The sequence below is a fragment of the Polypterus senegalus genome, chromosome 8, assembly GCF_016835505.1.
Source record: "Polypterus senegalus isolate Bchr_013 chromosome 8, ASM1683550v1, whole genome shotgun sequence".
NCBI classification, from domain to species: domain Eukaryota; kingdom Metazoa; phylum Chordata; class Cladistia; order Polypteriformes; family Polypteridae; genus Polypterus; species Polypterus senegalus.
Genome location: NC_053161.1, coordinates 186832408 through 186850038, shown reverse-complemented (window position 1 = coordinate 186850038; position 17631 = coordinate 186832408). Strand labels below are relative to the sequence as shown.

The window sequence follows — 17631 nt, the reverse complement described above, 5'->3', positions numbered from 1 at the left end:
CAATCGTTAAATGGTTACAATAACAAGCATATTGCAATTGTATGCTTATAATTGAGATATATATATATATATATATATATATATATATATATATATATATATATATAAATAAATAATGTGTGTGTGTGTGTGTGTGTGTGTATGTATATATGTATATGTATATATATGTATATGTATGTGGCTGATCTTTTTTTTTTTTCTGTTAGAGATGAATATTTTTCCAAAAAGCTGAATTTTCTAAAAACACACAAATCAATGATTCTGACCTAAATTAACATAAAACATCTGTGGATGTATGCAGTGTGCTGTCACTGCGTGTTAGTTTTCTCCAACTCCGTCGACTGACTTCTATTTTCTGAAAGGCACATAAACAATGGTTTCACACAGAGATCAACATAAAACATCTGTTGCATGTTTGCTTCCCGGGTCTTCCCTATGTGGAGAGCGGTTTGAGTAGTGAGAAAAGTGCTATATAAATGTAAAAGAATTAATTAAAAGAATTAAGTCAACGTGAGAAGCAATCTGGATTGTACGAGCCCCTCGTGTGCCTCATGTGGACAAAGTCGACATCTGCCCTTAACAATCCCCTTTCTCACCATCTTCCACTTAATGACATTAACTCTTCTCCGTACAGGTAAAGTAAAGTTACATTTTCGTCTATATTTTATGTATTTATTCTTTTGTGTAATATTGTATGCATTTTCATTGTTCTAGTATATGATTTTATGCATGAAGTGTGGTTATAAAGGTTTAAATAAGCAGTCATGGGGTTCGGGAGCGGATGGATCAATTTTACATGATTTGGTATGATGGGGAAAATGGTTTCAGTTTTTAAACAAATCGGTTTCTAAACAGCCTTTAGGAACGAATTTATAATCAAAATCCGAGGTTCCACTGCATTTCCTTATTTATTTCTTTGTGTGTTAAATTAATTATGTACCCATTTACTTATTTCAATGCCGCCGACAAGATACGAAACACACCTTGAAATGTAATTATTCTTAGATTTAGTTGTCTGCGTATTTATTTAATTTTTGACCACAATATGCCTCCATATTAGATATATTTATGTTCTGAAATATATATTGTATGTAGCAAAAACAAAGTTGAAAAATTTAATGACAGTTTAAGTTGCTTTAGCCAATATATTAAACTGTTGTACCGAGATTGTTAAACAACTGCTCTCTCAAAGCTAAGATTGAAGTTCTTTCATGAGGTCTCATCATGCTGGTGAAGGTGAATTATCTTCAGGTGAAGAAATACATCAAATTGCAAGATGGGTTCACATTTGAGGAGTTTCTAAACGAAGGTAAATTTGAATTTAATTATGTGTTGGATAATGTTTCAGCTGATTCAAAAAGTTAATTTTATTGACATTTCATAACCAAATGTATCTTGTTTTAGTAAAAAAAAATTTGGGCTTACAGCAAATGATGCACTTCAAGTCTTTGATGAGACAAATACTAATGTGGAGGAAGATATTTTTCAAGAGTTGGTTCAGAGCAACCCACAGATATGCTTCACAGTAAAATGTCCTCCACAAGGACTTTTTGCTGATCTGGATGTTTCTGGTGGTATTATTTTTTTTTTTCTGAAATGGCTAAACAACTTAATAAAATATTTGATAAGTAATCAATATTGATCTCTCCTTTTTTTAAAAAAAAAAAAAAATTCACCTACAGCTACCTGAACACCAAGTACATGCACTGATACACTTTCAAACTCCAGTGATGTAGAAGGATTGGAGAGAACTAAACTGAACCTGTCTGCAAGCTCAAACTTTAATAATGGCAGAGAAATCACAAGTGCTAAAAAGGCAAAACAGGTAAATGTGGAAATATCTGCATTCATGGATAACTTTTGTGTGTGATGTCTTCATACCATTCCTTCATGGTTTTTTTTTTGTCTTTAATAACTAGATTGTTCAAAATGCCCTGAAAGAGAAACCTGGTGGTTTGGATGTTCTCGAAGAATATGAGCTGACTAAAACACTGAAGCACAGCACGAGACAACTTCTTGTTAGCCATATGACAGAGGTTCATGGGTAAGCTATCAGAGAATTAATAAATCAACACAATATCAGGCTTGCTTTGTGTCTACTCATACAGATATGGAGGTTTAAGTATTGGATAAATGACTAAGTTCTACTTAATCTTCTACAATTTTCAGGAGGATTACCTCACTTAAACAGAGAGAGACGTATGCCTTGGGCATTGTTTCTCTTTTCCCTGCTCTAAGAGACCCATATTCGTCGAAGGGCTATGTAAGCACACCTTATTCACTTTCATGTACTTTTTATGTAGTTGAATACTGCAATTATTTAAAAGAAATACCTGGATTTTATTTAACACTTTTTCGTTTGTGATTTTCAATGTCAGTGTTTATGTAATTCTAATTTACTATTGAGATTTAATAAATGTACTTTATTGCTTCCTTGTTTGTTCTTTCATTTTAGGAACATTTTTATGATCCCGAGAAGGGAACAGGATTTATTTCTTGGCGGCTTAAAACTCTGTCAAGGAAGAATCCAAAACGTGTTTACTTAGTCTCATGAGACTGGTGGACCAAGTCGTCGAAGAAAAATAGAGGACACTGAACAACTTGATGGAGATGCATGTAGAGAAGCCATTTCACTCCTTCTCCACACTGCTGATGAGACTGAAGTTAGGCAAAAGAGGAAGCAAACCTTTAAGCATCGACAAGAGCTCGTTCATAACCCGGAAAGGTCAACTGACATCTTAAAAATCTTTCCAAGATTTTTAGAAGTAAAAGGGTTGGTAAGTCTAAAAATCCTTTCCTGTTTTATTTCTTGGTTTAAGGAATTAAGTGTGATTCAAGCATGATGCCATTATGTTTTGTTGTATGCAATATCATTAGGTAAATCAAGACTTTATTTTGCTGTTTAATGCTGAAACATCTGCAAAATTGCTTGAGCAGTGGGAGACGGCATTCAAGCCAAAAGTCATTGAAGAAGCAAAGTCTCTCACTTTGACAGCAGAACTTCAAAGTCACATCAGTGCAGCAGAGAAACAAGAGTCTGAACACGGTAAGCAGTATTTTGAGGTTTTAAATGGCAGGCAAGGCTATCTATTCTACATACTATTTTATATTTCTGAATATTGACTACTTCTCATTTTCCATCAGAATGGGACAGTGACATTTCCTCTTTCTTGTTGCTGTTGCATTTGCTACCACCTTCTGCAGGGAGAAAGAAAGTTAAAATCAGTCCCACTGATGCTGTTGACAGGCTTGTACATTTTCATAAGTTGAATTACAATGTGGGATCAATGTCTTTGCAATGTGTTGTACAGTCATAGATGCATTTATTTGGTTGATACTGAAGGAGGTTATTCTCTTGCTTTTTCACCCATGGAAAATAGTGTTCATTTTTTTTTTGACTTATTGATGGCATGCAAACGTGATATCAATTTTAACCATGTCACAGTGGCCTGCACTTGTCTGTCTTTTCTAGTAGATTTTCTTCCTTTTGGACATGACATGAATTACAAACAGCTATGTATCTTGTAGTTGCAGATAACCTCCAAACTTACCTTCTGTTAAATTTTAGGTGTAGCACTTTTCAGATTTTCACCCTGATAAATTGTTCATGGTTTGAACTGTTTAATGTATTAAAGAATTGTGCTCTTTTTTGTAAAGTGCTGTGCATTCATCAGCTGTAAAATATAACTTGTCATTCTTTTATAGTCCTGTACCAGCATTGAAGAACATCTCATGGGAAGAGAAGGCCACCAACCATACCTACTTGCAGTAGGACGAACCAAGAAGCGGATTGACAATTTTTATGTCGTTTTTGACAAGCAGCTCATCCCCTGTGCAGGAGCCACCTCCCTGAGTGCCATAGATGAACTTTTCAAAGTTCATTACGTCTTTTAAACTAACCTATGAGGAATCCCTGGCAAATGTCTACACCTTTCTACAGACAACAGTCTACAACATTGACATAGGTCTAACAATCGAGTTGCCGAGAGTAAGGGAACTATGTGTGCAATTGTTAAACAATGTTTTAAATGTTTTTGCTGTGAGAGTTTGTATGCAAATAGCCAGCAGCCGATATCTCACTTGCGAGTTACACACAGTTTCTATCCTTCATTGAAGTTCACGTTGATTTGTATGCAAGGCAATTGTCGGCACCAGTTTTGTACTTTTTCAGGGAAATATTTAAACAGTGTTCATTTTGAGGATAATGGTTTGCATTATGTAGAACCACAGTCATCCCAAGATGTTGATAGTAATCAGTTAGGCCCTATACAGACAGGCGTTGGTGATTCCCGAGGTGCCTCTTATTTTGAGAACAATGGTGACAGTGATACCCAAGGTTTTCCCACAGATTGTCTGGACAACAATGATGACTGCCTTTCTGAAAGAGATACAAAGGATATGTGTGCTTCAATTTTGGCCAAATTACAATGCAGCGGTGTGGCAAACAGTTTAATTTCAGGACTTGTCTCAGACCTTGAAGAGCTTACTTGTGAAGTTCACACACAAACTCAACACAAACTATTGTCATCTATTCCTCTTGATAATCCAGTCAGGTTAGCAGTCACGAGTAGTTTTACACGTTTTGAAAACCTATTTGTTTGCTTTAACACAAAGTAAAAGAACCAATTATTTCATTGATAAATGGAGTTTAGTTGAGCCAGTTGAAATTGGACTTGGCATGAGGTATGATGTGAGATGCAATAAAAAACAGGCTGTTATGATCAGGTCCCAGTAAAAGATACCTTTGTTTATATACCAATATTAGAAACTTTAAAATTTATGTGTCAAAATTCAGATGTATGTAGATTGATTAGGGAATCTTCAGAAAGGCAGCGCTCAAATGATTATAAGGACTTTTGTGATGGAAGTTACTTCAAGGCTCATCCATTATTTTCCAGACATTCCACTGCGTTGCAGATCCAATTATATTATGATGATTTTGAAACAGCAAATCCCCTTGGATCCAAACACGGGATACACAAAGTTGGGGCACTTTATTTTGTACTAAGAAATCTTCCACCCAAATTTAATTCAACACTGATGAATATCCATTTAGTTGCACTTTTTCATGCTCACGATTTGAAAAAATATGGGTTCCAGCCCATACTGGAGCCTTTGATCCATGACATCAGTATTCTAGAAACCGATGGCATTGAACTGCCAATTTCCACAGGGACAATTTATGGCACTCTGTGTCAAGTGAATGGAGACAACTTGGGAATGCACTCAATCCTTGGCTTCTCTGAATCTTTTAGTGGTCAGTATTATGTCATTTATGTTTGACTGAAAAGGCAGATGCCCAGGTTATTTACAATGAGGATGACCCAAGGGTTGTTTTACGTGATTGTGTAGTCTATGAGCGCCACTGTCTTCAATTGGAATCAGAACTATATGGCCTCAAAAGAAAATCATCACTCAACAGTCTAAAGTATTTTCATGTATGCCACAATTTCTCTTTTGATGTAATGCATGTCATCCTAGAAGGAGTTGCTCAATATGAAAGAAATTTCTCTTTGAATGTGTTGACAGTAACTTTATATCATGGAGTGAATTGGTTTCCAGAATATATGCCTATGATTATGGCTATTTGGAATGAAAGAATCGTCCCACACAAGTGAATCTAGACCACAAAGGAAATGGCTTAGGGCTGAACTCAATCCAGGAACTTTGTCTTTTTAAAAACATGCCGTTAGTGTTTGAAGTAAGAGAAGAAGCAAATGGCAGTGTTCATCTCCACTGGGCACAATATCACCAAATAGTCAACCTTGTATTTTCCCCATGTCTCTCTAAAGGCATGACTATTCTTATGAAGTATTTAATAATTGAACACCATGAATTAGTCACAAATTTGTATCCACTCAAGAATTTATTGCCAAAGCATCATTTTATGATTCATTATCCTTTCACTATACGTAAGATAAGTCCTTTAGTACATATGTGGAGCATGCGATTTGAAGCTAAACATAAAGTGTTCAAAAATACACTCAAGAATTTAAAAAAATATCACCAAATCTTCGGCAAAAAGACATCAGATGTCTATCTTTGGGAAACCTCACCTTTGAAATATGTTGAGTAAAGACCAATGAAAACATTTTGCTGGGAGAATGTTGATGGCAAGCATTTAGTAGGAATGCAACCGAATCCCATGCACAAAATCATGTACTCCATGAACTGGGTGAAAATTGATGGGACCGAATACAAAGTAGGCCTCATTGTTTGCAATAAAATTGAAGATCAACTTCCGGTTTTCAGTCAGATTCGAAAAATACTTAGAATCGACAACAATATATTCTTTTTGGTGGATGAATTTTTCACCGAGCATTTCTCAGAGCATTTAAAGTACTGGGTGAATGTGGCAAAGCTGAACTCATCAAAGCCAATACTATGAAGTTTCACAGGCCATTTGACTTGCAAAGTGTATATGTGTCTGATGAGAGTCAATATATCGTACCCCCATTTCTGCTGGTTTAATTGGCATGTAAAAATATTTATTTTCTTTAGATGGTTACAATTGGCACATGCTGGACTAAAAATTTATTTCATCTCTTTATGGAGGATGTATTTTTCCAAAAGTGGACTGTAGGTATGATGAGGCAATAGATTATACCAGAATTTGTGGTGAGTTATTTATTTAATATTATCCCTTTTAAATGGGACTTATTATATTTTTGTATTTATTTATTTTTACTTAGTCCTGGCTGTGCTCAATGTTACAGACCAGTGTTTACACCAAAGGATTGATAGTTGCTGTAACCTACATGTACAAAAATGTTTATTAACACTTGGATCCCCTGTAAATTGCCACTGAGACAACACTTTTTTATATATTTAAATTTTGGATGGGAAACCAGCTTTTTTGTTGTATAGGTTTTGAAATATTGTGTAAACTATTTTGTTTAAAAAAACAAGCATTTTGAAAAGTCTTGATTCCTGTGTTTTTTAATCTTGTGTATAAGGTGTGTACATTAAACTTTCCATTAATGAGACATTAGCTTCTAAATAAAATGAGGTGCCCCAACTTGATATTGCATCTAAAATAATAGGATATCCTCACTGAGTATAAACATATTGCCACTCCACACTTGTCATGTGTTGAAATCAACACCGTAAGAGTTACTTTTTTAACACCAGCAGAGTGTCTTGGGAATTTAGTTTACACCAAGTGGATGTTCAACACACTTCTGGTGTTAAAAAATGAACTCTTACAGTGATGATTTCAACACCTGAAAGTGTCAAAAAATATAACACTACACAAAGTGTAAATTTAACTCAATTTGGTGCGGACCTAAATAAACTGAAGAAGTGTTAAAATTAACTCTGTAGGTGTGAGTTTAACACTTTGGATTTTGCTATCTATCTATCTATCTATCTATCTATCTATCTATCTATCTATCTATCTATCTATCTATCTATCTATCTATCTATCTATCTATCTATCTATCTATCTATCTATCTATCTATCTATCTAGGACAGAATGCATTGTTAACGTGATGCACTCTCTACTGACACGATGTCACGAAAAAAAAAAAAACGCGCAGTCCATGCAAACTCAAATCCTCCTTGACGTTTGACCTTATGATTATTTGTCAATATCAAATCAATAAAGTCATTTTAAGAAGATGACAAGTCTGCTATAGTCAGTTCAATTAACGCTCCTTTTAAAAAGTTTGCTTATACAGAATATAAAACAGAATCTCAATGATGCGGGTCTCGCGAGTAGTAACGAATAATGTGTGACACTGAGAAATTATAATTCCTAATAATGGGAACAAGTAAAAACTACGACTTCCTAAAACAGACACTGTAAATGTAGGCATTTCAATAAATAATTTAGGAGACTTGTGTGTGCATTTCAATATCGATTTAAGAACAACGTATGCCACCTGTTGTACTATAAACGATAGCTCAAGCAGCACTTAACAGTAAAGAGTCTAACAGGACAATGACTGACTGAAACGAAGATGCTGCGCCGCTACAATAAAGGTTCACACTGTCACTCTGCATGTTTAGAAGGTGCTGATTGGCTGAAACTGTTTATAGCGAATTGTCCCAAGTTGGAAGTGCCGTATAGCGATCAGACACGAAAAGACACATTTAGGCATGCAGGACAGTAGTTTGTTTTTCTACAATACAAATTCAGTACGACACCAGGGTCTCCAAACACACAAACATGAAGCTTATTACGTTCTACAGTGAAACTATTTACATACACATTATAAATATCACTGTAAAAAATAATTTTTACTTTTTGTTGTCATAACTCTTCATTATTTGTCAAATCAATCTAGAATCACCAATGCTGTTAAGATAACCTAAAAATGTGTGTTTTTGTCTTGGAAACTTACATTACGTTTTTAATTAATTGAAACAAATTATTATTTTATGTTGGTTCCACAATAGGCATTCGTTAATTGTGCGTTTGCGTCATCACGTTGCCGCATGCGCAGCTGGAATGCTAAAAAACTTTTCACGTTTAAGGAGGAGGCGCCATTTAATTTCAAAGTCAAACCAAACAGACAGTAGGCTACTGTATCCTGGTTTAATAGTAAGTAGAATGTCGTATTTATCATTTTTAGAACAGTTTCAGTTTTTATTCCATTGTGAAGAAAATGAAAAATGCAGCTATCTTCATATTTATTAACACTGGAACTGCCAAACGCTTTTTTTTCCAATAGTAAAACCGTCATGGAGTCGCGGGGCAGAGAACTACTTCCGTATTCATTAGTTAAACGCCAACACATTTATTTCAGCTGGGCTCATAAAAGAATACACAGTAAAGTAGAAACCTATTTTTATGGTGACATGTTACATAGCTTTTGTGTGTCTGCACGTGTGCATTTTTAAATTTTGCACTGCATCATTTTACCAGGAAAGAGAACGAGCAGCTTTCCCAAGTTGATTTTCGGCACGGATAAAACCATTTAATTATTTAATTGTAAAAAGCAAAATTACAGTTTTTGATCTTCTGGAAGCATGTAATATTAAGTCAAAGCAATGTGTTTCTGTAAAGTGAATCGTTCATAAAATGACAGCATTACTTTAATATTTCATGAATTATATCGGCAAATGTTAGGCAGCATGATGTTCCAGGTATCGTGCTCTATACATCACCAGCTCGTAATAATTTTTGTGGCTGGCGTGCACTGGATTCAATGTTACTTTGCTACTTGTGTTTTCAGCTCTGCCTTTACACGTTATTAGTGTCTCGCAGCTCCCGTCTCGTTTTGTATTTGTATTCAGTGCGGGGAAGTCGCTATCTTTAGGGCAAATAACTTACTTGCCAAGCTAAGTCAGTGCTTGAAGTTGAACAATTTAGTGGCATTGCACTCCAAACGAAATCAGAGGTGAATTTTCTGCCTGACTGTCCACATGGGAAAAGTTTTAAAAGTCTTGAAACAGAAAGAAGTACATTGGAGTTTGAAATGAAGAAAAGAGTGTTGAACTGGAAGCAAGTCGATGCCCTTATGGGCAGTACATTTTCTTTGAGGAGAAAGGAAGTGATTGAGGAGGAGCCCTTGGTGAAAAACGTGATGATCAGGTGGCCTGTTTTGTTTACGGAAAGACAGGTTAGTTTCCTCTTTGTGAAACTTGGTTTTGTCAACAGTTTACTGCACTGCAATATAAATGATTATGATTGTTAAACTACCTGCCAATCTCAAAGCAAACTGCTTTGATCTTTTTCTGTATCTTCTCAGCACAAGACTAATATATGTTCATATTGTATGTTTGCTGTTTGATCAGATTGCAGCAGAATTTCAACGAATAGTATCTGCAGACCTTAAGAAAACCTTTTTTTGATTGTCCTTGACAAATATCTGTCAGGATTGTTGAGGCTGTATTGTGCAAGAGACTTGGGAATTGATGAACTCAGAAGCCTTGTCCAGTCTGTTGATGTAAGCATTTATAATATTTTACTTTGGTTCTGGTATTTGTACTTAGATTTCAAAGCTCAATTTATTACTGAATGCAGTTAAAAAAAAAAAAATCATAATTGATGGCATTTGTTACTTTGATAAATGAAATCCAGTGTGCCAACCAATAAACAATCTGATAAATTTGTTTTTCAGAAATGGGTACCACTCAAATTAATTGTGATCACTAGATGATCAGAATGTTCAGATTGGTGTCTTTCTTGCAGAACTCAAACCAGCGTAAGAGAGCCATTGTCCTCCTTGGCCTTCCTTATTTCCTCAAAGAGAAGTCTGCCAAGCTTGTCAAGAGCTGTGAGGTACATGGGCATATCCTTCTTGCTGTCTGCTTTATCAATTTTTGAATGTGTCACATGTATATGGTGTCTGTGCTCAGCTTTCATTGTTATTATGAGGGAACTGGTGGTGAACATTTTCTTCTTTGGTATGACACAGTTTGGTAGATCAGGTTAGACAGTGTTTTATCACTGAATCTGGAAGCAGCTCCTTAGTTTCTAACCTGCCTAGACATACAGTTTGACAAGTTTGTGTAATAAGCTTGCTTTTATATCAAGTAGCAGATTAGACATACAGAATAGGGTGCAACCCTCTGTTAATGAAAGGTATTCAGAGGTTAAACAAAATAAATAATATGGTTTATCAGGATTTTCTTTAATTATGTTTAGATACTTCCAACAAAAGACAAATTTAGTGATTTTTTTTTTCCAGCCAACACTTTTTAAAATTTCTGAATACTTCAAAAATATGCATTTATAAAGCATACTCAAACTGCTCCTTGAGAGTCCCTACTTACAATATTGTCCATTTTAATACTGTAAATAGGAACTCCATCTCCATTTAACTAATTGTTACAGTCTAGAATCAAATTGCCACACCAGTGATGATTTAGGCATGTCATTTAAAGGGGCTGCATACTTATGTAATTTATTTTGTTTAAAAATTGTAATAAGTTTACGCTAACTTGTAGAAACTTCTGACTTACACCTGAAAGATATCTTTCTGTTGATCAGTGCCAAAAACGCCAAATGAAATGCGCTGTGATTTATTGTTTTAAGACAAGAAAAATTCCTTGGAATACTTTTTATAGGCATTTTAAATTTGGATTTGAAATGAAACGGCGACTGGGTGCAACTGCTAATTGCCTCCTCACTTTGCTAATTTCCTCAGTCTGGTAAAAGTCAGTTTCATTTGACCATGCACTTTTTTCTAAAACGTATGTTATAATATTCTTGTAACCTTGTCTCAAGTTGTGCTGGTGTAGTATTGCATTGTGTCTCCTGTAGTGTTTCATGTATCCTAAAGAGTTCCTGTTACTTGTAAGTAGATTTTTTTAGTGGTATTTGTTTCATTCACACCACTCATTTACACATGTGTCAAGATGCTGGCTTTTGACTGTCTTTTTTCAGCCAGATGATTTACTTCATGGTGGGCTGCTTCTTTAGCATTGATCTCTGGTTCCTCATTTTGCAACCCTAATCAAACGTGATGTACTTAGAGACTTTTAAAAATATTTTGGCCTGTTCTTTATGCTTCAAATAATGATGAAATTATACACTTCTGCTTAAAAACATTTGAGCTGTTAGTCTTCAAATGAGTTTTGGTCATGTGAATATGTATTAAAGGTATTTGCCCAATATAAACATAGTCCCCTTTACATTAAACCTGCAACATGGCACTTAGTAGTCATAGCCACTGTTTTTTTTAATTTAGAAACCATCTGAACGAATAAACCACGAACAGTGGTGTTTTGCAAATTTGTATGCAGTGTACCATATACTTTGAAGAACAATGCTTTTTAAGACTTTATGTCTAGTTGTAAATTGCCTTTCTTCTGTGACTAGCCTACACCTGATGAAGATATTATCAGAGGAATGAATATTGGACTCTTCTTGATAACAGAAGAGAATCCTGCAAGCCTTCTCCCTCAGCAGATTATTGATGTGGCAGTGGTTTTGGTGGAGCAGATTGTACTTCATGACTTGAAGGATGTCCCAAATGCCTTTGTTCTTCTCATGGGTCTTCTCTATGCCTTAAACATTAGTTACCCTAAGAAGTTGAAAAGTACATTAGAGGTCATCCAAAAAATTTTAATGAACATTGGTGGGGATACATGCTCTGCAAAAGGTCATGGACTTCGGAACAGACTATTGCAGAAAACTCTTTAATAATACTGTATATGTAATTGATGAAGAGAAAAGAAGTCCTAATGTTTGCTTCCAGTGTTTTTGTCAATAGTTCTGCTTTTCTTTTTCTCATGCCTTATTGCAACTAAAAAATGACTTAAAGTTAAATGCTTCTTTTTTCCAACTGATGTTTGTTACTGTTAAAGTATCTTTTATAACCTTTGAGTCACACACAACCAGTTGTTCTTTATTTCACTGGTGTGACGCTGTCCAATGTCAGAGTTAAGATTCTAATGTGAAAGAGATTTTTCAAATTTGATTTAACAATTCTGTGCATTTAATGTCCCCACACATATACATGCACATTTGTGTCATGTTCAGAGAGTTAACATACTTTCACACAGCATTACTGTTAAGAAAAAAAAAAATACCTCTTAATTTTTAAATTTTCTGATGCACCATATTTCTTTTTAAACACACAGACAGAAAAAGGAGAATCATTGCATTGATAATTCTGAATTATGGAGGATTAAATATTTGAAATAAATGTGTTTTTCTGTTCTTTACAACATGTTGTTGGCTCACTTGACTGCTGTCCAGTTCATTTTATCGTAGAATAGCTTTAATGCATAGAACTGCAAATTCTTGTCATGGTAACTTAAGTAAAGAGTTGAAAGAACTTGTCATTTTAAGGCAACCAGGTCAATTTCTCAAAATGTTAAGAATATAATAAAATAGACTTTTATTTCATATAGATCATTTGGGTGTAAACCAATGAACCAAGTAAAGTAACCATACATAATAAACAAATACTATCTTCCAGCCTTCAGTCTAACTACAATTGAATCGGTATCAACAAATCTTAAAAAAAACAAGTACCGGTGGTTGTAATTGGTCTGATAAAAATGGTATTGATGCATCCCAAATTTTAATAATAAGTTAAATTACCAAGGAAAGATTTTGATTTAGTGTATTTTCTTCTTCGTGGGACTGAACTGGGTCAGGTCAGGTTGGGGAGCATGCAATTTTCCAGCACATTGTCACACCCACTGCACAACGAAACAACTTGGGATCCTGATTGACAAACCCCATGCAGACACGCAATCCACTCACACCCTTCAGAAAGGACCATCTGTCCACTGCAGCCAGGTGTTATGTGGGCATCCTATTGGTATGGTCCAGCCCTCGGTTCATCAAGAATGAGGATTCTGTGAGCCAGATCACCCTCAGGGAATCATGCCACATTGCCATAGTGCCATAACTGACGCTCCCTCACAATGCAGATAATGTGCCTCATTTGGGACTTTGTAAGCAACTGGTCATTCAACACAGAGTGAAACCAGCGGTACCCAAGGATTCACTGAAGAGACACAGTACCAAAGGAGTCCAGTCTTAGTCTCAGGTCACTGGATAGCATCCATGTCTCACAACCAAATAGTAAGACAGGAAGCACCAGGATTCTAAAGACTTGGACCTTTGTCCTTTAGCATAGATATTGGGAGCACCACACACCTCTTTCCAGAAACCTCATGACCCCCATGCTCTCCCAATCCTTCTTTTGACTTCATATGAATGTCACTGCTGAGGTAAGTAAACCTCGCGATGTGGACGACACTCTCTCTGCAGACAGACACTGCTGATGGCTGTACCTAAGAGGACATTAAAGGCTGGCTCTTGGTTTTTATCAGGACACTCAGACTCCTCACTCAGTCTCTCAAGTGCCCCAATCAGAGCCTCCATTGACTCTGGGAAGATCACAGCATCGTCAGCAAAGCTAGAATCAGTGAATCTTTCTTCACCAACAGATGCCCCAAAGCTGTTGGGCCCCATGACCTTTTTCAACATCCAACCCATGCAATCATTGAACAGAGTAGGATCAAAAACACACCCCTAATGAATCCCAGAATTAACTGGGAAAAACACAAAGGTTTTGCCTCAGAATGTCCCACAGGCAGCTCGATCAACTGAGTCGAACACTTTATGAAAATCAAGGCTGCAAAGAAACTCTGCCAATATTCATGTTTGTGCTCCATGAGATCCAAAGTCCCATTTTTCAGTTACTTGGAATGATGCCAATCTCCCAAAGTGAAGGAAAGATTGCTTGCAATGCCAGGAGCACAGCCTTACCATCAGCCTGGAGAGGTTTACCCAGGATACAACAGATCCCTGCAGTCTTCTCTGCCCTCAGCTGGTTCACCACCTGTGCAATTTCAGTAAGACTGGGGGGTTCACAGATGATTGGGAGGTCAGCCTCAAGAACCATAGACCCAGAGATATCCAACATCCTAGCCGGAAGATCAGCTTTAAACAGCTGCTCCAAGTAGTCAGCCCAGTGGTTCACAACTGCAGTGTCATCCGTAAGGACCGTTCCATCAACCATTCTGACTGCGACTCTTCGTGAACGAGATTTGGATGTGAGAAATGCTTCAATTCCTATTTAAGTAGGATGTGGGTTACTAGAGTACAGATGGTACTCACATAAAATGTGTGCAAATTCATTAGAAACATGCTGATCTGGGAATCTGGCCAGGTCCATCTAGTCAGCCTTATTTTCCTAGTAAATGGTAGCCTGCTAGACCTAAGCTGGATCTTCAGAGTAGCAACAACAAGTCTGTGGTCAGAATTCACAAACTGGGAACTTCTACAGATTCTTTAGTTTTGTAAGAGCCTTCATTGTCTGCCCACGAGGATATGATCTCCTTCACCCCACCACCAGTATTGGAGTACCAAGTCCAATGATGCAGCTCAGGGTACTGAAACCAGGATCCAGTGCTTCACAACCCCTGACCTTTTGCAAAGTCAAGGAACATGGAGCCACTTTCACCACAGTCACCAGACCAATGGGAACAAAGGCAATCCTCATAGGCAGCCCTGTCAGTGCCAGTGGTTGCATTGAAGTCACACATGACCAGAGGAGTGTCACCTTGCATGCTCCAATCAACCAAAGTTACAAAAAAAAGTCAGCCTCACTGAGACACCACTCACCATGGTCAGAGCATACACTGAGACAACAGACAAGGCACGCAGGGAGTGCTGTAAACTGACTCTCATAATGCACTCATTGAAAGGAGTGACATCGGACACCATCGGAAAAAGCTGATCCGCTACAGCAATAGATCCCCAAGTATGATAGCCATCAGACTGACCAGACCAATAAAAGGTGTATCCAGCTACAGAAATCTGGCCAGTCCCAGGTCTGCGCACCTCAGATAGTGCCGACACTAAGTTTACACAGCTCCTCCGACGGCAGAGGAAGAAGATCATCATGCCAGGGAGACAGGACGTTCAACATTCCAACCCGAATGAGCCAACTGAAATTAGGGCCAGAGTGGTGCTGTACAGCAGGCGACACATTAGCACCACACCAGTTTTGATCCCCAACAGGCCTGACTCCACTGGCTCTCCGACTCATCCAGGGATTTGGCTCTCGAGGACTTTCCTCCATCCACTTCATAATGTAAGCAGCTTTCCTGTGGGTGGCTGCAGCAAAGCTACTCCTGCAGAGAGCAGAAGTCCTGTCTGTTGTCTCAGAGCTGCCTTAAGATTTTTTATGGTGGCTGGAGTGCCAATCATGCAACCAACCCCCATGATTTCGCTGCACATTGGAGGACTGTGTGTAGGGTCGGATTCAGTTTAACGTCATACCCAGGACATTGGCCCAAAATGTGGAAACAGCACTGAAAGAATCTCTGATTCACAGCTTTACACTTCAGTGGTTGACAAGCAGATCTCTGTATCTCCATTAAGATGATCAGGATCAGATCACAGTGAGGAAACACACACAGACATGGGGGGATCATGAAGACTCCACAGATGGAGCATTCAAAAGGTGAAGCTCAAATTCCTTGGTATCCTTGCTACCACTATGCCACAAATAGTTATTTGCATTTATATAGCGCTTTTCTCACTACTCAAAGCGCTTAGCAATTGCAGGTTAAGGGCCTTGCCTAAGGGCCCAAAATAGAGTCCCTTTTTGGCATTTACAGGATTCAAACCTTCCGATTGCTAGTGCAGATCCCTAGCCTCAGATCCCCACCACTGTGACAAAGCTGCTGTGTTTGGTTTTAACTGGTGCCTATCACCATTCTGACCACAAAATGGCTGTGCTGCCTCTCTCCAGTAACATAATGATAATTCAATACAAAATTAACATTGAAAATACATTTTAGAAATTATAAAATATTTGTTTATGCTCTAAGTAAAATATTATTTGATATTAATACAGGCATATTCATTTTAAATTGTAATTTTCTAAAGAGCACACTATCAGAAGGCTGACAAGAGTACTGTTGGAAGAGTTGAGCTCCATGGGTCAAGATTCTTTTCTTTTTGCAATTTTTATTGTTCTTTGTGTTTTCCTTTGTCAATTACTGTTTTAAAATACTTTTTTAATTTGTTTAATGCATTATTCTTTAAGAAGTATACCGCACATTCATGTGTCTATTATGTTTTTTCCATTCACTGTGAGATGTTTGAGTTCTGCTGAGGTATTGACTGTGCTTTGTGTTTGTTTGACTCTCTATTGGATTTGATTTAAGCATTTTTGTTTTTTCTGATAATACTTTGTATTTTGGACTTTGACTTGGTTATTGGATTCTAATTAACTGGATTTGTTTGCTTTTAGGTTTGCCTTTTAAATATATAATTTCCTCCTTTTTTACGTCAGTTTTTTACTTTTGAATCTTAGTAAAAAAAATTGTTATGGTACATCCAGGGTTGTTGCTCTGGCTCAAGTTTATTTTTTGTTCATTTAATCTTTTTGGTATTATTTAAATTTATGTTTTCATATTTAATATTATGTTATTAAAACTTTATTGTAATATTGTATATTGTGGTTTTTTTTTGTTATTGTATGTGTTACTATTTTACTATTATGGGTTAAGTTTTTTTGTTATCTGTCCTCTCACCTTCATGTGGCACATCTGTTGCCCTTGTTGCTCTGCCAGCCTCTGGTCTCACTTTCTGTTCTAACAGTTGAGGACAACTTGGAGTGACAAAGTCAACTGCCTTTCAGTGTGTCATATTTTTCTTGACAGCCTGTTTGGCTCTTCCTGTCAGGTGGCCTTCTGATTAGTCATATAATGCCAGACAACACGTTTAGTCAAATTTTATGTCAGTTTATTTGGGTATAGTTTTTCTCACTAAGTCCAGGCTTAGACTGCTGTAATAAGATTGTGGTATAGTGGATCCACAGATCATGTTAAAAGAGCAACTTTTAAAATAAATAATCATCGCACTTGCAACTTAGAGAGGGGGCATGGTGGTTGTGTGGCCGAAGCGGTTCCTGATTAGTTTGTGATGTGGGTGTTCTCACCTAAGTGCACAGGTGAGAAACGGTCCGCATCCATAATTGTTCCCAGGGGCTGCTGATTGCCACAGCTGCCACGTCTTCTTGATAAATAGAAGCACGAGGCAGCTAAGGAGAAAAGAAAAAAAAGAAGAGAACAGGAAAGAACGGAATGTTGCAGGAGAAGGCAGGAAGCAGCAAGCCGGTGCAGGAGAGAGAGCAAGCTTGCAGCGCAGGCTCACGTGCAGCTGATCAGGGAGCCTGGGTGTTTGGCTGACACCCGGGGGAGCA

General features: G+C 37.1%; 1 protein-coding gene and 2 long non-coding RNA genes across 4 annotated transcripts; all 3 read left to right on the top strand.

Annotated features, from left to right (window-relative positions):
* The first annotated feature begins 236 nt into the window (after positions 1–236).
* Positions 237–1591, top strand: LOC120534523. The gene is made up of 2 exons (XR_005634777.1): positions 237–1309; positions 1405–1591. It is a non-coding gene; the product is annotated as an uncharacterized LOC120534523 (long non-coding RNA).
* A 196-nt stretch (positions 1592–1787) lies between these two features.
* LOC120534768 lies at positions 1788–6927 on the top strand. Its single transcript, XM_039762347.1, has 7 exons — positions 1788–1805; positions 1920–2044; positions 2170–2263; positions 2547–2777; positions 2878–3046; positions 3145–3251; positions 3706–6927. The coding sequence occupies exons 1-7, from the start codon at positions 1788–1790 to the stop codon at positions 3892–3894; spliced, it is 933 nt and encodes a 310-aa protein (XP_039618281.1). The 3' UTR covers positions 3895–6927.
* Positions 6928–8445: 1518 nt separating this feature from the next.
* Positions 8446–12745, top strand: LOC120534520. 2 transcript variants are annotated; one of them, XR_005634773.1, is made up of 4 exons: positions 8446–9567; positions 9743–9894; positions 10069–10229; positions 11772–12745. It is a non-coding gene; the product is annotated as an uncharacterized LOC120534520 (long non-coding RNA). The 2 variants fall into 2 exon arrangements; XR_005634772.1 differs by having other exon boundaries at positions 8446–9894.
* The last annotated feature ends 4886 nt before the right edge of the window (positions 12746–17631 follow it).

Coding starts and splice junctions, on each gene's coding strand:
- LOC120534768 (XM_039762347.1), top strand. Junction 2,264..2,546: donor CATATTCGTCGAAGGGCTAT/GTAAGCACACCT, acceptor GTGTTTACTTAG/TCTCATGAGACTGGTGGACC. Junction 3,047..3,144: donor GAAACAAGAGTCTGAACACG/GTAAGCAGTATT, acceptor ATTTTCCATCAG/AATGGGACAGTGACATTTCC.